Genomic DNA, 25,491 nt, shown 5'->3' with positions numbered 1-25,491 from the left:
GAGCATGGAGTTCACCAGAGCTTCACAGATTGCCTCTGGAGTCCCCTTCCACTTCTCCATGATGACATCACGGAGCTGGTGGATGTTAGAGACCTTGTGCTCCTACACCTTTCATTTGAGGATGCCCCACAGATGCTCAATAAGGTTTAGGTCTAAAGACATTCTTGGCCAGTCCATCACCTTTACCCTCAGCTTCTTTAGGAAGGCAGTAGACATCTTAGAGGTGCGTTTGAGGTTGGTATTATGTTGGAGCCCCGTATTTTAAGGGAGGGGATCATGCTCTGCTTCAGTATGTCACAGTTCACATTGGCATTAATGGTTCCCTCAATAAACTATAGCTCTCCAGTGCCAGCAGTACTCATGCAGCCCCAGACCATGACACTCCCACACACGCTTGACCCCATCTAAACCAAATAAGTTTATCTTGGTCTCATCAGACCACAGGACATGGTTCCAGTAATCCATGTCCTTAGTCTGCTTGTCTTCAGCAAACTGTTTGCGGGCTTTCTTGGGCATCATCTTCAGAAGATGCTTTCTTCCTGGACGACAGCTATGCAGACCAATTTGATGCAGTGTGCGGCACATGGTCTGAGTACTGACAGGCTGATCCCCCACCCCTTCAACCTCTGCAGCAATGCTGGCAGTACTCATATCTCTATTTCCCAAAGACAACCTCTGGATATGACGCTGAACATGTGCACTCAACTTATTTGGTTGACCATTGCGAGGCCTATTTTGGGTGGAACCTGTCCTGTTAAACCACTGCATGGTCTTGGCCACTGTGCTGCAGCTCAGTATCAGGGTCTTGGCAATCTTCCTTTAGCCTAGGCCATCTTTATGTAGAGCAACAATTCTTTTTTTTTTTTCAGATCTTCAGAGAGTTCTTTGCCATGAGTGAAAACACCAAATTTTACACACCTGCTCCCCATTCACACCTGAGATCTTGTAATACTAATGAGTCACATGACACCGGGGAGGGAAAATGGCTAATTGGGCCCAATTTGCACATTTTCACTTAGGGTTTTGCTCACTTTTGTTGGCAGAGGTTTAGACATTAATGGCTGCGTGTTGATTTATTTTGAGGGGACAGCAAATTTACACTGTTATACAAGCTGTAGCACTGTTTGCTTGTAGCAAAGTATTATTTCTTCAGTGTTGTCACATGAAAAGATATAATGAAATATTTACAAAACTGTGAGGGGTGTACTCACATTTGTGAGATACTGTACATGTGTATGCCCGCCCAATTAATGACTTTCTTTACTTCGCTGCTATGGGCTCTAGCCCGAGATCTTTTGTAGACCTAGCAACGCCCCTGGTGGAGGCCCTTCATGGTTTCTTGCACCGGAGCACCGAAGATTCTAGTTACGCCTCTTGAATTATGCTGACAGGAGAAGAGAGCAAAGTGAACAAAGCTATGACCTCATCAGTCCCCTGCCTCTTCACTGTCAAATTAGCAATCAGTTGAGTTTTGACCATATTTTCTTGACCAAGCTATGATGATTTGGCTGTGTTTTGTGTCACGGGTGCCTACATCACAGTAGCTGCATAGATTTATAAATACTCTAAATAAAAATATCAGATTTTTTAATAGCAAAACAAACTATAGTTATTTTTGACAGTCCAATATAAGCTTGCTTGAAAAATCTCCATTCAATTTGCAAGGTTTGCAAGGTTTGCCTGTCTGCTGGCCTTCACTTTCCACAAATTTCTGGATTTTCTGCAAGCTTTGCAGATTCTCCTCCGCTGTTTACTTTCAGTTTCTAAGGACTACATATCCCATAGTACCTTGCAGTCTATGAGCAATGATTCCTGTACTGACTCCCCCTCCTGGAACTCCTCTCACAATCTTTAAATGAATATATGATTTTACATTTTGACCAAAGATATACATTAAACTTTGTACATGCTGTTCTGGATATTGGCATTATGCAAAACAGATGTTTCATTTAAATATCTGCATCCTCTAATATATACAAATTCATAGTGCGGTTTTGTGTAATACTATGACATTTATTTATATATATATATATATATATATATATATATATATATATATATATATATATATATATATATATACACACACACATACATTAACTTCAGTGTTCTCTAATCTCTAAAATATATAGAACTAACACACACACACACACACATATATATATATATATATATATATATATATATATATATATATATTAGTGCCTTGCGAATGTATTCGGCCCCCTTGAACTTTTCAACCTTTTGCCACATTTCAGGCTTCAAACATAAAGATATAAAAGTTTTATTTTTTGTGAAGAATCACCAACAAGTGGGACACAATTGTGAAGTGGAATGAAATCTATTGGATTTTTGAAACTTTTTTAACTAATAAAAAAATGAAAAGTGGGACGTGCAAAATTATTCGGCCCCCTTGCGTTAATACTTTGTAGAGCCACCTTTTGCTGCGATTACAGCTGCAAGTCGCTTGGTGTATGTCTCTGTCAGTTTTGCACATCGAGAGACTGAAATTCTTGCCCATTCTTCCTTGCAAAACAGCTCGAGCTCAGTGAGCTTGGATGGAGAGCGTTTGTGAACAGCAGTTTTCAGCTCTTTCCACAGATTCTCGATTGGATCCAGGTCTGGACTTTGACTTGGCCATTCTAACACCTGGATACGTTTATTTGTGAACCATTCCTTTGTAGATTTTGCTGTATGTTTGGGATCATTGTCTTGTTGGAATATAAATCTCCGTCCCAGTTTCAGGTCTTTTGCAGACTCCAACAGGTTTTCATCCAGAATGGTCCTGTATTTGGCTGCATCCATCTTCCCCTCAATTTTAACCATCTTCCCTGTCCCTGCTGAAGAAAAGCAGGCCCAAACCATGATGCTGCCACCACCATGTTTGACAGTGGGGATGGTGTGTTGAGGGTGATGAGCTGTGTTGCTTTTACGCCAAACATATCGTTTTGCATTGTGGGCAAAAAGTTTGATTTTGGTTTCATCTGACCAGAGCACCTTCTTCCACATGTTTGGTGTGTCTCCCAGGTGGCTTGTGGCAAACTTTAGACGAGACTTTTTATGGATATCTTTGAGAAATGGCTTTCTTCTTGCCACTCTTCCATAAAGGCCAGATTTGTGCAGTGTACAACTGATTGTCTCCCACCTCAGCTGTAGTTCTCTGCAGTTCATCCAGAGTGATCATGGGCCTCTTGGCTGCATCTCTGATCAGTCTTCTCCTTGTCTGAGCTGAAAGTTTAGAGGGACGGCCAGGTCTTGGTAGATTTGCAGTGGTCTGATACTCCTTCCATTTCAAAATGATTGCTTGCACAGTGCTCCTTGGGATGTTTAAAGCTTGGGAAATCTTTTTGTATCCAAATCCGGCTTTAAACTTCTCCACAACAGTATTACGGACCTGCCTGGTGTGTTCCTTGGTCTTCATGATGCTCTCTGCGCTTTCAACAGAACACTGAGACTATCACAGAGAAGGTGCATTTATACAGAGACTTGATTACACACAGGTGGATTCTATTTATCACCATCAGTCATTTAGGACAACATTGGATCATTCAGAGATCCTCGCTGAACTTCTGGAGTGAATTTGCTGCACTGAAAGTAAAGGGGCCGAATAATTTTGCACGCACCACTTTTCAGTTTTTTATTTGCTAAAAAAGTTTAAAATATCCAAAAGATTTCGTTCCACTTCACAATTGTGTCCCACTTGTTGGTGATTCTTCATAAAAAATTAAAATTTTATATCTTTATGTTTGAAGCCTGAAATGCGGCAAAAGGTTGAAAAGTTTAAGGGGGCCGAATACTTTCGCAAGGCACTGTGTATATATGTATGTGTATATATGTATATGTGTATATATATATATATATATATATATATATATATATATATATATATATATATATATATATATATATATATTATGTATGTATATGTGTGTTACTTCTAAGAGAATCAATTGGCTATTTTAGAGATTAGAGAACACTGAAGTTAATTGACAGATATCAATCTTTGTGCAGTCATAGATGTAATATATGTTTTCAAGAAAAAAACAAATGAAAAAGGCAATGTCTTGGTATGTACCTTTTCTTCTGGTTGAAGATGATCACCATTACAATAAACAAGGCCACAAGGACCATAGCAACTATCAAAGATGTCGTGTTTGAGCCTGTAAGATATAACAATGGACAAATGTCATAATTTATATATACTGTATAAATATATATATCTGTATATATACAGTGGGTAAAATAAGTATTGAACATGTCACCGTTTTTCTAGGTAAATATATTTAAGGTGCTATAGGCATGAAATTTTCAGCACATGTCGGTAACAACCCATGCAATCCATACATATAAAGAAACCAATACAATAGCTTCAGAAAATAGATTATGTGTAATAAAATGAAGTGTCTGTTGTGCACGACATTGATAACAAGTTTACGGTCCATGGCAATGTAACTAATCTCCTTAGACATGGACGAAAGAGAAAAACTGATCAAAGAGTTTGCCAAAACTTACCTAAGGAAGCTGAAATCCTTTTTGGAGAATGTGCTGTGGATGAATGAAACAAAATGATAGCTTTTTGGCAAAGCCCATCAATCTACTATTTTCAAAAAAAGAAATGAGGCCTTTAAAGAAAAGAATATAGTCCCTACAGTCCAACATGGTGGAGGTTCACTGATGTTTTGGGGTTGCTTTCCTGCTTCAGGCACTGGATGTCTTGACTGTGTGCATGACATTATAAAGTCTGAAGACAACCAAAGAATTCTGGGGTGCAATGTAGGGCCCAGTGTCAGAAAGTTGGGTCTTCAGAGGTCATGGGTCTTACAGCAGGACCCAAAGCACATGTCAAAATACAACAAAAAATGTTTAACACAAAGCGCTGGAGAGTACTGAACTGGCCATCAATGAGTCCAGATCTAAATCCCATGGAGCACCCCGTGGAGGGATCTTAACAGCAGTTGGGAAAATAAACCCTTCCAATCTGAGAGACCTGGAGCAATTGGGGAAAGAAGTGTGGTCCAAAATCCCAGTAGAGAGGTATAAGAAACTCATTGATGGTGAAAGGAAGTGATTGATTTGTTATTTTTTCCAATAGGTGTGCTATCAAATATTTATTTGAGGGTGCCAATAATTTTTATCCAGTCCATTTTTGTAGTTTTGCATGGAATGTCTCAGATTTGACTTTTTGTGTCTCCCTTTTTTTTTGTCTCATATCAATGCAAACAAAATAAATAAATAAATATGAAAATGCCTAAACATTTGTAATTGCAACGACTTTCTGGGCAAAGTGGTGCATTATCTGACAGAAATGCAGGGGCACCAATATTGACTGTATTTTAAAGTGTTTGTTATCCCATAATTTCATATTCCCAATATGTGCCTGCTGTACCATGTATTTGTATGTAAAATTATTCTGTTCTCTTTGTATTGCTACCTTTGTGTGAAATCCCGGGTGTTCCTGCCAGTCCCTATGATTTACTATTAGAAGGATTAGGGAGATTACCCCTCCCTTTTGTCCTGTTTACCATTTTCGTTGAAAGTGAAAGCAAAAATCCCAATTTGTGGGTTGTGCCTGGAAAAGTAGTATCCAATGAAGATACTAGTTCTGGTGGCCTGGGGGGCCCAACGGGATTGGATTCACCTAATTTGCAGGGATTTTTCTCACTTCCTGTTTTGGCTATGGAACAGGAAGTGAAGGTAGATCTCCCCAATGGGCAGATGGCAAAAAAAAGATGGTTATAACCCTCCATTAAGCTGTCCAAATGTTCATATACAGTAGTTCTTTCATGTGAAGCATTTTTAATATATGATGCTTTATATCAGTACATTGTATGTTACATCTGAACAATCCAGCTAATTAATCTAAGGCCAGGTGCAGCACAGTATATCCACATTTTTTTGTGAGGGTTACCCTCAGTTTCCTATAGACTTTCTATCATGTGTTTTCTGAGAGCGTGACAAAAATGCAGGACATAAACGAAAGTCTATAGGAAACTGTGGGTAGCCCACATGAAAAATCCACAGGTACACTGTAATGCAACTGTGCTGCAGGCAAAGTGCAGCCAGCCAGTGTGAAAGTGGCCGAACCCGAAAAAGGGGATTCTGTTTTCTAAAATAAGGACTTTCTTGTAGCTTTTCTCTCATCAGGTCCGAGCACTAAAGGTTTACACCCAGAGTACATATGCTTTTGTTCTGATATAATAAAATAGCCATCGCAGCCTCAGGGCAAGCAGTTTACAAATTTTCAGATAGAGGACTCAGTGCCTTCTAGATCAACAGCTGTTTCTAGTGGAAGGTGGATGTAGATGAGTTTTTGTCAGGGCTGGGCTCAGCTCTTCCTTTGCTGAGCTAGCCGCTCAGCTGTCGACTAATTGCCAGCTCCTTTCTCTCCACAGTGACTCAGCTGTTGTTGATCTGCTTGTCAGTCCTGCCTACTTAAAGCCGTCCAGCTCACTTCATCTCTGCCTTCGCCTTTGGTCACATCTCATAGACTTCTCTCCTGTGGAAGACTTGCTCAGTTGACGTTCCTTCTGGCTCCTAATCCTGCTTGCTGTACTAATACATTGATCTCTGGCTCTCTGACATTGGCATTGGCTGACTACCCGATCTGATTACTGAACTCTGGCTATGTATTGACTACGCTTACTCTGTTTACCTTTTTATTATTACTAAATAAGTGTGATTAACTGTACTTCTGTCACGGTCTGATTCGTGGTTTCTGACAGTTTTAAAGGCTTTTTATAGGCTCTGAGGGGGCATGAGTTGCACTAAGCTAATGGCATCACTAATAAGGGGTATAAAGGATTAGGAATGGTCCCGATGTTCGAGTCGAGTGCTCACAAACAAACTGAGCATATGGGGCATTCGAAGCAAATTCTGAGCGCCACGGAGCGCCCCATATTGCACTGCCAGATAGCAGTGCCTTGAAGGCTACTGATTGGCCAAAGGATTCACCTGACCTACATGCTTTGGCCAATCATAGTGCAATCTGCTGTAAGAGCCATGATTGGCCAAAGGCAGGGTGCCTTTAGCCAATCATGGCTTAGGGGGCAAAGTCCACGCCCCACACTATATAAGGCTGTTTACACAGTGGCTGTATGTAGTGTGACATGGAGATTGAGAGAAATAGACCCCTTTCACACTGGGGTGGCTGGTCCGTTAGCAGTAAAGCGCCGCTAGTTTTATATAACAGTGTGTACAGTTTATAATACACTTCAGGCAGTGTACACAGTATATAATACAGTGCAGTCAATGTACAGTACATAATACAGTGTAAGCTGTGTACACAGTAAATAATACAATGGGTACAGTTTCTAATACATTTCAGGTGGTGTACACAGTACATAATACAATGCAGGTGGTGTACAGTATATAATACAGTACAGGCGGTGTACATAGTATATAATAGCGTGTGTACAGTTTCTAATACACTTCAGGAGGTGTACACAGTATATAATACAGTGCAGCTGGTGTACAGTATATAATACAATGCAGGCGGTGTACACAGTATATAATACAGTGTGTACAGTTTCTAATACACTTCAGGTGGTGTACAGTATATAATACAATGCAGCTGGTATACAGTATATAATCTAGCGTAGTGCGGTGTGAAAAAAAAATCCCCATCATGTTCCAGAAGGCCACCAAGGACAGGCAGATGCACACAGGCCACTAAAAGAGGGCAAGCAGCCTCTGTGTCTACAGTGAAAAGTGGTGTCCTGGACATCCTCTGCAGATGGGGCACGCTTCTCCTTTTTTTCTGCTGCTGTCCCTGTTATTGAGCCACAACATGCAGAAGAGATGGTGAAGTGGATAACTAAGCTGTCCTCATCCTCTGTCACCCAGGCTCATACTAGTTTACCTTCCAACGCAGCTGCCAAAGCGGACTATTCCACAGACTCCTTGTCCACAGTTACTCCTTCTACTGACCCTACTATGCTCGGCCCTGTCATTTGAGTAGAGACTCTAAGGGAATCTCACTCTACAAGATACCTATTGGGAACTATTTTCCCACTGATAATGAAGCTGTATAGTTAGTGGGGGATCCCCAAACTGATATCATACCAAACTGAACCAGACATTGCCACATTAACATGATTGGATTCACATTGTTTTACATAGTTTAGAATTAACATCTTTATTATATACAATTTTATTATTTATTTATCTATTCTCTTGTGGTCATTTTCACATTATACATTATCACCATTTGGTCATTAGTTGAATTTTTACTTTCACATATTCACATACATGTTTTTCACTATTACACACTACACACACACACACACACACACACACACACACACACACACACACACACACTTTCATTTGGAGTGTGGCTGTCCAGAAATTTTCTACTCACCTTGATTTTCTATATGCATTAGCCAGCACCTGGGGCTCTTCATTTCCTGGAGGAAAAAACTTTTTGTTTCAGCAGACCTATCTGGAGTGGTGGTAGCCCCATCTCTTTGCCCACCAACAGCCTCATTTGTGACATGCACACCAGGTGGAACTCAACATTTGCAATGCTGCAGTGGCTGCACACACAGCAGAGGGCCATCAACGAGTACCTGTGTGAGTATAGCACCAGGACAGGTTTAAGGGAGCTTGGCTTCTTTTTTCATCATGCCAGTGACTACTGATAAAGGATGCATGCACTGTCCTGTCACCATTTGAGGAGGTCACAAGAATGGTGAGCAGCAACAATGCATCCATCAGTGATACTGTCCCTCTAGCCTTCCTGCTGGAGCACACACTTTGTGAAATCATGGACAGGGCACTTGAGGCAGAACAGCGGGAGGAAGAGGAGGACTTCCTTTCCTCTCAATGTCCCCTTTATGCAGATAGCATTCTTGCGGGGCTGCCAAACACAGGAAAAAGAGGAGGAGGATTGTGTCAGCATGGATGTAGAGGATAACACCCAGCAGTCTTCAAGGGATGGTTTCAGTCTGCAGAAACCCAAGAAGTTGTACGTGGCTGGGAGGAGGTAGATCCTGACAATGTCATCCTTAGTGAACCAGAGGACTCAGAATTGAATACCTCTGCAAACTTACGCTGCATGTGCTCCCTGATTCTGCAAAGCATGCGAAAGGACCCTAGGAGTCGTGGTATCAAGGAGGCTGGCAACCCTTCTTGATCCATGTTACAAGGGTAAAGTTGCAGAGCTCATACTGCTTTTGCAGAGGGAGCAGAGGATGAAACAGCTTCAGGAAGAAAAGTTTGTGTAACGCCTCTCCAGACCCTGGGAGGTTACCATTTCCTGGTGCTGGATAGTGTGTTTATGAGGATTTGTTTGGTCAGAGGAAGAGCGGTGGAGAAGGTGGCTGGCTGACTGATGCCTTTAAACAAATTTTTAGTCCTCGGTGCCCAGGGCTGATAGGTTCAAGCAACCATCGTCAGCATCTGCATTATATGGTGCAGGAATATCTAGGGGCAAGAGCAGACTTGGAGACCTTTCCAACTGAGCATCCTCTGGGTTACTGGGTCTTAAGGATGAAACACTGGCCACAACTTGCTCAATATGCAATCGATCTACTGGCCTGTCCTGCACCCAGCGTGCTTTCTGAATGCACATTCAGTGCTGCTGAAGGGTTTGCAATGAATCAAAAAGTGCACCTGTCCACAGACTCCGTTGATAGGCTCACATTTATAAAAATGAATTAGTCCTGGATCAGCAGCTATCAAGCCTCGGATACTTATGTAACTGATTGAATTTGCTAGGGATCTGGGATCCCTTGAGGACTGCCTATGCTGCCTATCCTATTCCTGAATCTTGACAATGCTAGCTTCCAACAATATTTTTGGTTTAGGGCACCACAAACACCCAAGGACCAATTTTGTCTGCCCCTGTTTAAGAGGGGCATGTAATTGCAATTTTTTTAATCATATTTAACAGCAGAGCCCATTCTTGCACCCCACCCAAGGCTCCATTTTTCTGCGTAGTGCAGTCCGTATAGTATATATACTAGAGTTCAGAGTATATAGTGCAGTCAGTGTAGTATATATAATTCAGTACAGGGTATATAGTGCAGTTCAGAGCATATAATACAGTGTAAGGAAGTGGTTAAGGGGAACCATGGTTAAGGGGACAGAATTAAGAAAAAAGCGGAATGGGGCCCCCAAAATCCATACCAGGTCCTTTGGGTCTGGTATGGATTTTAAGGGGAACTCCATGCCAATTTTTCTTAAAAGAAACAGCATGGGGTATCCCCCAAAATTCATACCAGGCCCTTTGGATCTGACATGGATTTTAAGGGGAACTCCATACCAAAATTAAAAAAAGACATGAGGCAGAGTTTTTTCTTTTTTTTTTTTCTATTTTTGAGTCTATCGTGCTACGTGATTAACGATGGATAGACATCGACACTTTTTATTTCTTTTAGCTTTTAATAAAGGAATTGTCTACTCTGGTTTTTACTTTTTTTGACACTTTTTTGGGTGAATAGATTAAAATTAAAATCCATGCCAGACCCAAAGGGCCTGGCATGGACTGAGGCGGGGACCCACACCGATTTTTTTTTTCCTTGATTTTTCATTACATACATATATTGCAGGGAGCCGGCAATACATTACAGCCCCGAGCAAATATAAATGAAATTTTTTCCTTTAGAAATGTAGTTTGCTGCAGCACTGTTGTACACATCACACAAATGCACCTCTTTATAGGCAGACCAAGGGGATCCCCTAGGCACGATATTTAAAGGAAATATTTAACTGCTCTTGTTTTAAAAACTTTTGTTTGCATTGATACATGTCCCCTAGGGCAGTACCCGGTCCCCATACACTTTTTATGGCCTGAGAACTTTTGATTTTTCGTGCTCATGTCCCATGGACTTTAATAGGGTTCACGCAATTTTTTGCCTGTTCGCATTTTCTGGTGCGAACCGAACCGGGGGGTGCTCCACCCATCCCTATGAAGGATCTCAGCTTTGGAGACTAAATGTATTTACCTTTTGTGCTGAGACATTTAAAGTGATTCTTTTTTTAAATAAAAAACATACTTACCTGCTCTGTGCAATGGTTTTGCACAGAGCAGCCCTGATCCTCCTCTTCTAGCCCCCCCCCCCCCGTCACTCCTGGCTCCTCCTGCCTTTGGAGTACCCACCTTAGCAAGCCACTTGCTGGGGGAGGGAGGGGACTCCTGCTGGTTGATCCCAAGCTGCACTGTGTGCATCTACTGACATCTGTGCATCTACTGGCCCTTTTCCCTTTCACTGGATTCAATTGATAGCAGTAGGAGCCAATGGCTCTCACTGAGTCCAGTGAGTAGGGAGAGAGAGAGAGAAGCGCCACTACTCTCAGGCACAGCGCTGGATCGAGCTCGGGCTTAGGTAAGTATTTAGTGGGGGCTGGGGGGAAGCTGCACCTAAAAGTTTTTTTTTTTACCTTATTTACAGAGAATGCATTAAGGGAAAAAAAAAATTATTTTAAGAACCACTTTAAGGGGGGATATGATCATCTTGTATATACGCAGTAAATGGTTTATATAGTAAATTTACAACAAAATTGTTCACTTTAAGATCATTGCAAATGACAAGAAGGAACTTTTTTACATCTCAAAATAAAAGAGGTTTAACCTCTGCATATGGAAATGCTTTTATACAGCAGAGCTGGGAAAATGTGGAATAGACTTCCGAAGGAGCTAGTTCTAGCCATTTCTGTAGTTTGGTTTAAAAAAGAGTAGTTGTATTTCTAAATGTACATAATATAAGTGGCTGGTAATATTTAAGTAATAAAACTACAAATTGTTGATTCGGGGAGTATCTTTTCCTGGCTGAAGCAAATTACACTATATTTTATAAGGGTGTTTTTGTATTTATCTGGGTCAACAGTGGGTTTAGGGCTCTGTGGATGTATGTTTTTTTTCTGTTGGTTGAATTTGATTGACGCGTTTTTTTATACTATGTATCTTTCTGGAATTTGAAGTGTCTCATCATGATTTACCCCCAGGCTGTGAAGTGCTATTTAGAGTGTTTTTGTATCCAAAATTAAACAGTAAACAGATTGTGACGTGTCTTAAAGGCAAAGCATAGCTGCTGTATGTACTCAATGACCCTCCATAACAACAATGCATACAGCACACAGTACCTTCACTAGGCGTTCTCCATTCTACAGACTGGCTCCAGTGACTCCATTTGTCTCCTGGCTGCTCTTCATTATTATTGCAGGATTTTACTCGTACCTTGGCTTCATATAAAGTGTTGAGTTTGAGACCACGCAGTAGAATGAAAAGCTCTTTCTCCAAAAGTGTGATATTGTTTGCTTCCTGAGAACAGTAAATATTTTAATTTTAATCTGTAAAAGTCAATACGCATTCAGATCCATTAGTGCAAAGTGTTCCACATACTTCCTAAAATCCTACTGCCAGTCTGCCATAGATCTCAAAATGCATGGTTGTGAAACATCCAACTACCTTTTTTTGTTTTAAAAATCAGGTCAGTTGTAGTAATATAGTGCTAAATAAATTTTTTATACTGCCAATGTCTTAGTAAGGTTATTCATAGTGGTGATTATTTGATCATTTTAGAATTTATTAGATGACATTATTTAAGGATTGACGCAGGCAACAGTTTTCATTGGAAACATAGATTGAACAGGTTAGAAAATGTTGTTCTCCCATAAGCTGGCATCAGTAGTGGCATCAATATTGTCTGCCTGCATCAGTCTACTTTTGTCAACTCTGTTCTTATAAATATGAATGCTCAGTTAAGTTCATGTTTATAGAAACCCTGGCTATATAAGGTGTAAGGGAAGAGTTATGGGGACCTTTTAGATACAGTATCTCACAAAAGTGAGTACACCCCTTACATTTTTGCAAATAGTTTCAACATGGCACCTCATGGCAAATGAACTCTCTGATGATCTTAAAAAAAATAATTGTTGCTCTACATAAAGATGGGCTAGGCCAAGACCAACAGCGCTTTAACAGGACAGGTTCCACTCAGAACAGGCCTTGCCATGGTCGACCAAAGAAGTTGAGAACACGTGCTCAGCGTCATATCCAGAGGTTGTTTTTGGGAAATAGAGATATGAGTACTGCCTGCATTTCTGCAGAGGTTGAAGGGGTTGGGGCGCCAGCCTGTCAGTGTTTAGACCATACACCGCACACTGCATTTAATTGGTCTGCATGGCTGTCGTCCCAGAAGGAAGCCTCCTCTAAAGATCATATACAAGAAAGCCTGCAGACAGCTTGCTGAAGACAAGTAGACTAAGGACATGGATTACTGGAACCAAGTCCTGTGGTCTGATAAGACCAACATAAATGTATTTGGTTCAGATGGTGTCAAGCGTGTGTGGTGGCAACCAGGTGAGGAGTACAAAGACAAGTGTGTCTTGCCTACAGTCAAGCATGGTGGTGAGAGTGTCATGGTCTGAGATTGCATGAGTGCTGCTGGCACTGGGGAGCTACAGTTCATTGAGGGAACCATGAATGCCAACATGTACAGTCACATACTGAAGTCAAGCCTGATCCCCTCCCATCGGAGACTGGGCCGAAGGGCAGTATTCCAACATGATAATGACCCCAAACACACCTCCAAGACGACCACTGCCTTGATAAAGAAGCTGAGGGTAAAGGTGGTGGACTGGCCAAGCATGTCTCCAGACCTAAACCCTATTGAGCATCTGTGAGGCATGCACAAAAGGAAGGTGGAGGAGTGCAAGGGCTCTAACATCCACCAGCTCCGTGATGCCATCATGGAGGAGTGGAAGAGGACTCCAGTGACAACCTGGGAAGTTCTGGTGAACTCCGTGCCCAAGAGGGTTAAGGCAGTGCTGGAAAATAATGGTGGTGACACAAAAAATGTACACTTTGGGCCCAAATTTGACATTTTCAGTTTATTTATTTTGAGGGGACAACAGATTTACACTATTATACAAGCTATACACTTACTACTTTACATTGTAGCAAAGTGTAATTTCTTCAGTGTTGTCAGATGAAAAGATATAATACAAATATTTACAAAATTGTGAGGGGTATATTCAGCAGGGACTTGCCAATCTCGATTCATGTGTTGCCAGTCCAGTTGAAAAAAAAAGGCAATATACCAATCAACTTCTGTTCAACCACCCTGTCAGATAAAAGTCGCTTGATCAGCGGCTTTAGACAATAGTTGCAGTCACTGATCTGTGTATTCTGACAGCGGGGGAGTCACCCCCTGTCAGAATACAATAGCACAGTGGGAAGAATCCCCCCATCCACCGTGAATGTGTGGATAGGGAAATGAGTTCAGTCTTCTTCTTTCAGCTTGATGTATAAATGAAAACAACTGAACAGCATATGGCCAGCTTAAGAGCTTTCCATAGACATGCAAGACTTTTTGGCTGAAAATGCATGTTTTTGTACTATGCAGACACCCCAAGCAACTCCTGATATACATCCAGGTTAGTGACACAAAAAGTTTTGACGGTAATGGAGCTGCATTTTTAAAAGAAGAGGTCAGCAAAGGAAATCTACATATTCTCTCAATACTGGCTACCTTTAGGGTTTCTAAACATGGATGTTTGCATCTGAACTTCTGTTCTTCTCCATACAATTCAACTTAATGTGAATGTAGAAACAACTCAATACAGCTCCAAAGTAACTTGTACAGAGCTCAAAGCTACGGTAATTAAAAACAATGAAAAGCAACTCAAAAGAGCCTGAAAGCACACCACTTTTCAATCACTTCTGAGTTTGATGCCTGTGTATACAGGTGCATCTCATCAAATTAGAATATCATCAAAAAGTTATTTTATTATTATTTAGAAAAATAGAATATTACATAAGACCTTTTTCATGAATTAGTGTGTAGTGCCGGTTCCTGAAGAGCACACGCTACGTATTTTGTCATTTAACTTTTCCATTGAACCGCAGTTTGGTTTTGGGTTTAATTACGTAAAATTTTGACCTCAGTACCAGTCTGGCTGGACTGCATGGTGTTCTGCCTGACCATAGGTGGTGCTGTCATCCCTGGCAGGGTCAAGAACGCAGTCTAGTTGGGCGCATTAAGTGTTTACTCTCTCTCTAAACCAGCCCAGTGGGAGTGTCACTCTTGCTGTGCCTTCTGGGAGAGGTGCTGATGTCACGTGTTTCAGGGGTTCTGGTCCAGAAGTGCTTTCTGACTGTTGGTCCTGGTCCTCCTAACCAGCCCCAGGGCTCTCATGGCCTGGGGTGTGGATCCACCCGAATACAAGCCTCGGGCTGGCTAGCCCGAGGCAAAGAAACTGAAAGAAGGATTCAGAGGTGGTCCGGTGCCATCTTGGTTTGTGGAGAGGCCCAGCAACTGTGAAGTCTTCCAGAGGAGGACTCTTCGGGAGAAGGCCATGCAAAGGTTGGCTTCTCAGCAAGAGCCTGGACAAGTTGAAAGACCCCATTTGAATCTAGTCTCGTGTGGTATCGCCAGACCGCTGCAAGACACTGGTACCATATGAGGGTTCTCCAAGTTGTCTACACCTTTCAGTTTTATTGAAGTGTTCTACAACAAGTCTGCGGCAGAGACTTTAATCAAGTGTTCTACAACAAGTCTGTGGCAGAGACTTGGTTTGACTTAAGCACCCTGTTGGCTGCTAGGCCTGGTGAGTAAAGGACTTTCCGATAAGGGTGAGGATCCAGTTGTGAATGGCTATTCTCTGGATTCCCTAATGTGAGAGACTTTTTTCCTATTTGACTTGGCACTAAGAGTGCCTGGACTTTCCTAACTAAACCCTCTAACCCTATATTGAGAGACCGTGTTCGTTAACTATTTTTGCAAATAAGAATCCCTCTAAGTGGATCTGGCGTCAGTCTCTACAGTTCTTGGGCCATTTACCTTGGGAAACCCCTAGACACACACGAGGTCAAGAAGGTAACGGTAAGCCCAATTAAATCAGCCGCTCCTTCAGGGGTAAGAGCTACAAGTGCATCAATGCGGCGTGGCATGGTGGTGATCAGCCCATGGCACTGATGAGGTGTTATGGAAGCCCAGGCTTCTTTGATAGCGGCTTTCAGCTCATCTGCATTGTAGGGTCTGGTGTCTCTCATATTCCTCTTTACAATACCCCACAGATTTTCTATGGTGTTTAGGTCAGGCAAGTTTGCTGGCTAATCAAGCACAGTGATACCATGATCATTAAACCAGGCATTGGTACTACTGGCAGTGCGGGCATGTGCCAAGTCCTGCTGGAAAATTAAATCAGCATCTCCATAAAGCTGGTCAGCAGAGGGAAACATGAAGTGCTTTAGAATTTTCTGGTAGAGAGCTTTGCTAACTTTGTAAACCTTTGTAACTTTGTAACTTGATAAAACACAGTGTACCAACAGCAGCAGATGACATGGCTCCCCAAATCATCACTGACTGTAGAAACTTCACACTGGACCTCATGCAACTTGGACTCTGTGCCTCTCCACTCTTCCTCCAGACTCTGGGACCTTGATTTGCAAATTAAATGCAAAATTTTCCAGTCATGTCATCTGCTGGTGTTGGTCCACTGTGTTCTATCAAGTCCAAAGTCGGTGCAGACCTCTACCAATAAATTCTAGAGCACTTCATGTTTCCCTCTGCGGACCAGCTTTATGGAGATGCTGATTTCATTTTCCAGAAGGACTTGGCACCTGTCCACACTGCCAAAAGTACCAATACCTGGTTTAATGATCATGGTATCACTGTGCTTGATTGGCCAGTAAATTTGCCTAACCTAAACCCCATAGAGAATCTGTAGGGGATTGTCAAGAGGAAGATGAGCGACACCAGACCCAACAATGAGGACAAGCAGAAGGCTGCTATCAAAGCAACCTGGGCTTCCATAACACCTCAGCAGTGCCACAGGCTGATCGTCTCCATGTCATGCCGCATTGATGCAGTACTTCATGCAAAAGGAGCCCTGACCAAGTATTGAGTGCATACTATAATGTACATGGACATACTTTTCAGTAAGCCAACATGTCTGTATTAATAAACCTTTTTTTAATTGGTCTTATGTAATATTCTAGCCTTCTGAGATACAGAATTTTGGGTTTTCACTAATTGTAAGCCATAATCATTACAATTAAAATAAAGAAATGCTTGAAATATATCACTCTGTGTGTAATGCATCTATATAAAATATATGAGTTTCTCTTTTTGACTTGAATTACTGAAATAAATTAACTTTATGATGATATTCTAATTTTATGAGATACACCTGTATATTCTATTGATGTTTCAAAGACAGATACATAATTTGATTACCTGCCAAGGTGCCCTTACAGGTTTATAGAGGACTTCAGTCTTTGTACAATATATATAATTTGATTTAACGAGCCAGGTTAGATTCCATATACCATCCTTTATCATCATAATATTTAGAGACTCTGGTGGATCCAGGCGCACTGTAAATAATATTAATAATTATGTTAATACTGTTTGTCATATGAAAACAAAGTTGCAAACATCCTTTTAGGACCCAATGTGAAAAGAAAGCTTAAAGAGGAGGGCCGGTTTAAAAAAAAAAAAAAAAAAAAAAAGTCAGCAGCTGCAAACACTGTAGCTGCTGACTTAATAAGCACACTTACCTGTCCAGGGTGCCTGCGATGCCGGCACGGCCATTTTGGCTAAGGGAAACAGGCAGTGGAGCCTTGCGGGTTCACTGCCCGTTTCCTACTGAGCATGCGCAAGTCGCGCAGCTCTTTGTGAATGGGTCGCGCTGTGTTCTGGGACACACAGTCCCCAGAACACAGCGCGACCCATTACCCAGAAGACGCAGCATGGAGGAGAGAAGACAGAAGATCTCCGCGGAGGAGGAAGAGGCAGATTAGGGTGATGTGCCTAGCAACAGGCATTTCTGGTAAGTTAAAAAAAAAATTTCATTTTTTTTTTCTGATTTTTTTTTCATTTTTAATGTATTTTTTTTTTTCAGGGTGGCCCTCCCCTTTAAACTGCATCTCTGTCATCCCTGACCCATGCATAGATACACCCTGAGATGAGGAGTATTTTTTGAAGTGGAACTAACAATAAAAAAAAAAGATATTCTATATATTCTTAACCAAAAAAAAACACCTTCTATTGCTCTCAGCCTCCTCCAAATAATTTTTTTTAAATTGTTGCTGTGATCCCACTTCCTGATAGATGGTGGTTACGTTTGATCTCCATGGTCATACTCTATGTAGGAACATAGCCACCCTCTTATTTGCTCCTGAGATGGCATAGGGACTGTGAACTATGGCATTTGTTGAATGCACAGAGTAGTGCAGATGACCACAACTAACGTGCACTGTTTGTTCCAAAGAAAAGAAGAGGTTCAAGAGCACACAGAGGAAGATACAGTAAGGGACAATTTAATTTAAGGTCATTAACTAGTGGATTTGTATAGATTATTTTTGTAGAGTAAAGATATTTGTTTTTTTGTCACTTTAAAATTAGAGATAATATATGTATTTATTTATTAGTGTATTCTTATTTTTTATTATTCTGTTTTGTAAAGCTTTAGGCTCGGTTTACACAGGGGCAACCTGACTTACAGCAGGACTTTGCAAGGCGATTTGGAGGCGACTTCAGAGTGACTTTAAGCAACTTACAACGTGACTTAAAGTTGCCTCCAGAACAAGCGACTTTGGCTGTGGCCAATCACAGAATATTCAGCTCTCTGGGAGGGAGGGGTTTGCCTGGGTAAACTAATTTCTTTTCCTGTAAAGTCACTTATCGCCACAAAAATGTAAGTACTTTTATTTGGACACTATACCTACTTTATTTGGGCAGTTGACATGGTGGTTATTATTCCTTTTGTCTCTCTCACCTTAGCAGACTTTTACCTTTTAGTCTTTATATGCTGTTTGGCCATCCTATGTATCACCAGCATCTACTAAGCTTTATGTGGATGGGATTATGTCCTCTATTGGCCGTCCCCACTGATGGTAATTTACTGACTGAGACTTCTTTCCTCCCCCTGCTATAAGCAACTATCAATTTCTAGGTACTCTGTCTATACAACCAATTTGTGCCATTATGTATATATAATATACTGAAGTCAACCTGGTCTATTTATTTATTTTTCTTCTATGTTAGTACTCATCAGAATGTGCCACTTGCTGTCCACTCTATCACAGTGTGGTTGACCGCTCCATATATTTGAATCTGTTCTGGTTACTATGATATTTGTACTTGAGGCACAGCTCATTTGAAGGTTTATTAATTTTTTTTTCTTCTCCATCATTTTTGATTATGCTTGCCTCCCTGCTTTCTGGATAGTTGAGCACATGCTTTTTAAATGTGACATACAATGCAACATTTATGTGTATATATGCTTTGGTTTTGAATTTTAACTCTGATATATCTCAGTGAGATTTATTGTTGTTCTCTCTTGCTACAGCTTTGAACCTTATATGATATGATATTTATATTGTTTTGACCACTGTTATGATATTGCATTTTTCAATAAAATAAATATTTTTTTCCACTTTCCTATTTGCTTCCATGCCTTAAAAGTCTGACTTGTTGATATCTATTTGGTATCTTCTTTGTTGTCGCTTCAATATAGATGGAGAACCGACTTGGAGGCAACTTCTATTCTCCTTTAACTGACAATTGCGTGGTCATGCGACGTGGCTCCCAAACAAAATTGGTATCCTTTTTTCCCCACAAATAGAGCTTTCTTTTGGTGGCATTTGATCACCTCTGCGGTTTTTATTTTATGCGCTATAAACAAAAATAGAGCAACAATTTTGAAAAAAATGCAATATTTTTTACTTTTTGCTATAATAAATATCCCCAAAATATATCTAAAAAAAATTATTTTTCCTCAGTTTAGGCCGATACGTATTCTTCTACATATTTTTGATAAAAAAAAATCGCAATTAGCGATCATTGATTGGTTTGCGCAAAAGTTATAGTATTTACAAAATAGGGACTAGTTTTATAGCATATTTATAAAAAATTTTTTACTAGTAATGGCGGCGATCAGCGATTTTTATTGTGACTGCAACATTATGACATTTTTTACACATTTTTGGAACCATTGTCATTTATACAGCAATCAGTGCTATTTAAATGCACTGATTCCTGTGCAAATGGCACTGGCAGTGAAGGAGTTAACCACTAGGGGGCAGTGTAGGTGTTATGTATGACGTTATGTTTTTTTTATTGTAGGGGGCGTGGCCTGGCATGTGACATCACTGATCGTCCTTCCCTATAAAAGGGAACAGACGATCGGTGACAGCCACACAGGGAAGCACGGGAAGAGGTTTGTTTACACAGACCTCTCCTTGTTCTTCAGCTCTGTGAACTGATCGCGGGACACCAGCGGCAATCGGATCTGCTGGTCCCACAGCCGTGGTCACGGAGCACAGGACCGGGTCGGGAGCACGCCGGCAGTGGCGTGCTCCCGACCCATGGCTGGGCACTTAAAAAGCAACGTACAGGTATGTGCTTGTGCCAAGCCGTGCCATTCTGCAGACGTACATCGGCATGAGGCGGTCCTTAAGTGGTTAAGATGGCTCTCATTGACTATAATGTAATTCCCAATGTCAAGCGACTTGGGGCGGCTTGATTGCTGACAAGTCGGAATCCCAAGTCATTGTAGTGTGAACCGACACTTATGCCGCCTACACATAACCGGACTTTCCGGCAGACTAGGTCCGACGGAATCAGCCCATCAGACAATCCAATGGTGTGTGGGCTAATCCGATCGTTTTTTGTTAAAAAAATCAGACGGACCTAGAAATAGAACATGTTTTAAATCTGTCCGACGGACTCAATTCCTATCAGGAAAACCGTTCGTCTGTATGCTGATCTGACGGACCAAATACGACGCAAGGGAAGCTATTGGCTAATGGCTATTGAACTTCCTTTTTTAGTCCTGTCTTATGTCATCATGTTCAAAACGAACGGACTTAGCCCTTGTACACACGGTCGGAGATTCCGTCAGAATGTGTCCGATTGGAGCGTTTTGTTGGATATTCCGACTGTGTGTGGTATGCATCGGACTGTTTCCGTCGGAATATCCGTCGGACCAAATTTTCCAACTTGACGGAAATATTTTCCGACAAACTGCTCCGATCGGACATACTCCGATCATGTGTAGCCTACTCCGACGGACAAGGTGCCACGCATGCTCACATTCAAATTCCAACACGGAATCGCTCGTTCAGGTAAAACTACTGCTCATAATCGATATAGCACATTCGTCACACTGCAATGTTAAAAATGCAGCGCATTCTCTCGTTCTTTACAATGCTGCATTAAGGAACTCCTTTTGATGCTCATAGTCACACACACTTCTCCCGAACGAATTTCATGACTCTTTTTTTAACCATTTCGGCAATACAATTTTTGTTTTCGTCACATCTACACAATTTTAGATTTTGTTTATTCTTTTTTGGATGCATTTTTTTTTGTTTTTTCCTAAAAATCTCCTTTAAAGACAGTTTGCTCATTTCTCCTTTTTTGGGGTGTTTTTTGTGTGTAAACTTACCACAACAACATTATTGTATTTTTTATCTTTGGTTTTTCGTTTTAAATCTACAGGAGGTTGTTTAGTGTTGGTAACCCTTGTTATTCATTTCACTTTGTATTTTTGAAATGTACCTGCCTGCTCACAAATAAACTGGCCTTTTGGAAGGAAAACACATACGCAAGTATTTCATTAAACCAAAAAAAACTTTATTTTGGTCGCAATAAAATAAAAAGAGGAACGCAGCGCTGGAGAAACTTGTTACTTTGGTGCAGCCTTTGGCCCCCAGGGCAGACATGAACAAATTAGAATAAGAAAAATTGGTGGCCTGAGGAGTACATATCTCAGGGAGAGAAGTCTGGTCCCGAAGTCCTAGAGAACAGGAAATTCAGATGCTATTTATGTCCCCAGGATGTGGTTCTTCAAGAGGCTGCATCTTCTGGCAGATCAGACTGAACCCAGGCCATCACTCTCTCGTCTTCCTTAGGCACTTCCCACCAGGCATCCTTCGAGGCTGTGGCTGGGCTCCTGTCGTTGGGGCAGGAGGAGGAGAAGGAGGGCGTTGGTCGACCTCCTGGCTGCCACTTGCCACAGCCTCCCCCCGGCTGAGGTCTTCCTGTGTATGAAAAGGGGACATAGTTTTAGTTTTTTGCTCATCACACCATTTTGTGCTCCTGGCTTTTGCAAATTGAATGTTACCAAATAGAACAGACTATCATTCTGAGCCCAGCATTTTTCTTTCCCGTCCCAATCATTTTCACTACTGTCTCTTGATATGCAAACCACTTTGTTAAATCACAACTTGCTGATCAATAAGAACATCTAGTTAACATCATTAAATGTAACACAAGAAATATGTTCAACAATGCAATACCTGTCTCAAGCTGGGCCCCACCACATGTTGCTGCCTGGAAGGCCCAGGTTGGATGTTGGAAGCCTCAGCTGGGGGTGAAGGATGCCTTGAAGGAAGTCGGTCGAGTGGTGGCCTGGGTACCCCCTGGTCTACCAGAAAATGCAGCCTGTGGAAGTAAACCATCCTGGGGTAATAAACGGCATCTGGATCTCTTGCTCTCAAGGACTCCAGGTGCTTCTTTCTCTCCCTGAGATATGTAATCTTCATGGCCCCAATTTTCATATTCATATAGGCCATGTCTGCCGTGGGGACCATGATCCCCACCAAAGAAAGAAGTTTCTCCAGCGCTGCCTTCCTCTTTCTTCTGTCATAATAAAACTCGTTGATCTGCCACAGGCAGGGCATCTCCCTGTACTTTTGGAGGAATAGCCCCATAAAATTTGGGTTTCGGAATGGATCCATCTTGTCTGCAAGACACAACACAAGACAAACCCTCAAATACTAATAATGCCATTAAAAACCCTCCTAATCTTGTCCCAACATCGGCCTAGATAGAAGCAGTCTAGTCTAGTGATGCACCAAGTGAAAAATTTTACCTTCGTTTGCACGATCGTGGCGTCCGCGCCTCACTCTCTTCCCACATCGTACGGACGACACACGCGTGTTGCGTTTATATATACAGTGCGCATGCGTGAAACTCCGACCGCCCCTGACGTTCTTTCTAGACTATTCCCCGCCCCTTCGCTTTTGGCGCAGTGGGGAGAGCACATGGCGGAAAGAACGCAGGTGCGCAGTCACAGTTCCACAGTGGACATATTGAACAGGACCGACTATGATGGGAAGTATGGACCTTACCCAAACCCAAATATCAAAGGCCAAGATCATGACTAAAGTTGTGAAGAGTCTTCAGAAGAATTTTGGGGTACGACGATCCAAGGATCAACTGAGAAAATGCTGGTCAGACCTGAAACGGAGGGAGCACGAGCAGTACATAAGGATCAAGCGTGTTCTTAAAAAAAAAAAAAAAAAGTAAGTAGTTGTCGTGTGTTCATATGATTATTCTTGCTTGCATACTGCTCCATGAGCTTTGATTTCATGTTGTTGTGCATTTTAAAATGGCCATTTTCAAGTTCATGGTTTCATTCCTTCGTAAGAAACATCGTTCTGCAGGGAAGTATTCCAGCTTAACAAAGTGTCTACAATGATGTTCTCACCTTGGAACTCGGCCAAAAAACACAATTGTACAACATGTGTATGTTTCATATTCCTATTTCTGCCCTCTGTGTGCTATTTTTTTTTTTTTTTACTTTCTCATAGGGGAGAGAAGACTCTGCAAGTATGAGGACACCAGGGACCACACCCCTCCCAAAGAAGGGCAACTTCGAAAACCAGAAACAGAGGAGCAGGAGGAGGAGGAGGAGGAGGAAGGAGAGATCGTTGAGGTCGGGCAAATTGTCACCACAACAGGTGAGTGTCGGAGAACACAGCTTCCGGTAAGCTCATCAATGTATGTCACCATATTTTTATGGTGTGTTTTTTTTCTTTGTTTTGTAGGTGATGTGGAAGAAGATTCCCGTTTTACCAGTGAAAGTGCCCAGATCCTGATTGGGGAGATAATGGGATGCAATCGGGATTTGGAAAATATACAGCAAAATATCAATGATGTTAAAAATAAAATGAAGAACATCATTGATGTTTTGGGGAGAGTGTGAAACAGAAAAAACGAGATAGGGTTTTAGTTTTGCTATTTTAAAACACAACTTTTGTATTTTTTGAAATGAGAAATTTGGAAGATGCACAGAGTGGGTAAACATGCGCTATCTCCCATCATGGGGAATCAATGTACGCGTTTTGTGTAAAGTGGCTGAGATAAAGGGGTTGCAGCCCCAAAACATGTGCATTGATCCCCCATGATGGGAGATAGCACATGTTGACACACTGTGTGCATCTTCCAAATTTGGATTTTCCAGGGGTGACACCCCATGTGATGAAGGCAATATCAGCACAGTTTGTACATACTCATGTCTGATATTGTCTTCACTTTTCAAAGTTGAACTTTGTAAGTTCCTGTGTTCTGTATTTTACGCTTTGATACATGCCTGTTTACACCAAAACACCAAGTAAACGAAATTTAGCAGAAACTCTGTTTTTGATACACACAATTTCTTGGTTTGTTGTAAAAAACTTTTTCTAAACGCACATGTGAATGTGCTTGGATTAAAAAGTTAAATTATCAACAATGTGTGGCTTCCTTTTTCATTGCGCCAAAAATGTATTTGGAGTAAAATTTTAGTTTGTGCTGAGAAGGGGTGTGATTTACTAAAGATAACTCCACTTTGTACTCCAAGTGCAGTTTCAGGTGTACTTTTGCAGTGCACTTGTAGTGGATGTGCCTTTAGTAAAAAAAACACCCACAGTGAGGTGTAAATTTGGACAATCATGCCATTTTCCTGCCATGGTGCTGAAAATGAGCACGATTTTGGTCAGTAATGCACTACATACATTAGTTACCAAAAAAAAGGTGTGTATGTGTAGCAGACACACAACATAATAAGATTATCTGAAGAAGAGACTGTCCCCTCATCTCGCTCTGAACTTGGGTTTGCACTGTTGTTGAAAAAGGCACAACTTGAAAAAACCTAAATATACCTAGGAGACACCTAAAACCAAGCCAATCAGTAAATGAAGGAGTTTCAAATAAAAAATTATTGTGAAAATGCCTCTCAGACATTGTCTGGCATATCAATGGCCCCCCTACCCACAAAGTAGTCCATGTATTCTGTTCTAACCTCATGGGCGCTTTGGGGGGGCAAGCCAGGATGAGCAGGTTCAAGGCCCGTGAGGTTATCATCATTTTCCAGCAAGTCTGCTTCTTGTTGGCCAACTGAAACTGCATTGTTTGCAGAAACTTTTTTAAGAAAATTGTGTAGAACACAGCATGCCAGCACTATATGATTGAGTTTGTATTCCGCCATGTGGATAGGCATAAGAAAAAGACAGAACCGGCTGGCCAGTATACCAAAAGTGTTCACCACTCTTTGTGCTCTGGACAGGCGGAAATTAAAAATCCTCTGGTCTGAGGTGAGGGTCCTCATCGGGAAAGGCCGCATCAGATGGTTCGCCAGGGCAAACGCCTCATCCGCGACGAAGACGAACGGGAGTCCTTCTTGATTCTCCTCTGGGGGTGGCAAGCCCAGACTGCCACTCTGGAGACGCCAGTAGAACTCCGTCCGTGCGAAGACTCCACCATCCGACATCTG

General features: G+C 41.6%; 1 protein-coding gene across 2 annotated transcripts in view; it reads right to left on the bottom strand.

Moving 5' to 3' along the window:
* Nucleotides 1-25,491, bottom strand: part of IL2RB (interleukin 2 receptor subunit beta) — a 96,519-nt gene that overhangs the window by 23,458 nt on the left and 47,570 nt on the right. For both annotated transcript variants that reach the window (XM_077452246.1, XM_077452248.1), the window contains exons 6-8: nucleotides 17,184-17,323; nucleotides 12,085-12,262; nucleotides 4,076-4,160 (exon numbers count right to left, since the gene is read on the bottom strand). In XM_077452246.1, coding sequence (XP_077308372.1) covers nucleotides 4,076-4,160; nucleotides 12,085-12,262; nucleotides 17,184-17,323 — 403 coding nt within the window. The remainder of the gene's footprint in view (nucleotides 1-4,075; nucleotides 4,161-12,084; nucleotides 12,263-17,183; nucleotides 17,324-25,491) is intronic.

Source organism: Lithobates pipiens, unplaced genomic scaffold, assembly GCF_037356315.1.
Source record: "Lithobates pipiens isolate NorthernLeopardFrog02 unplaced genomic scaffold, aLitPip1_a1.2 Scaffold_23, whole genome shotgun sequence".
Taxonomy (NCBI): domain Eukaryota; kingdom Metazoa; phylum Chordata; class Amphibia; order Anura; family Ranidae; genus Lithobates; species Lithobates pipiens.
This window is presented reverse-complemented; position numbering and strand designations above follow the sequence as displayed.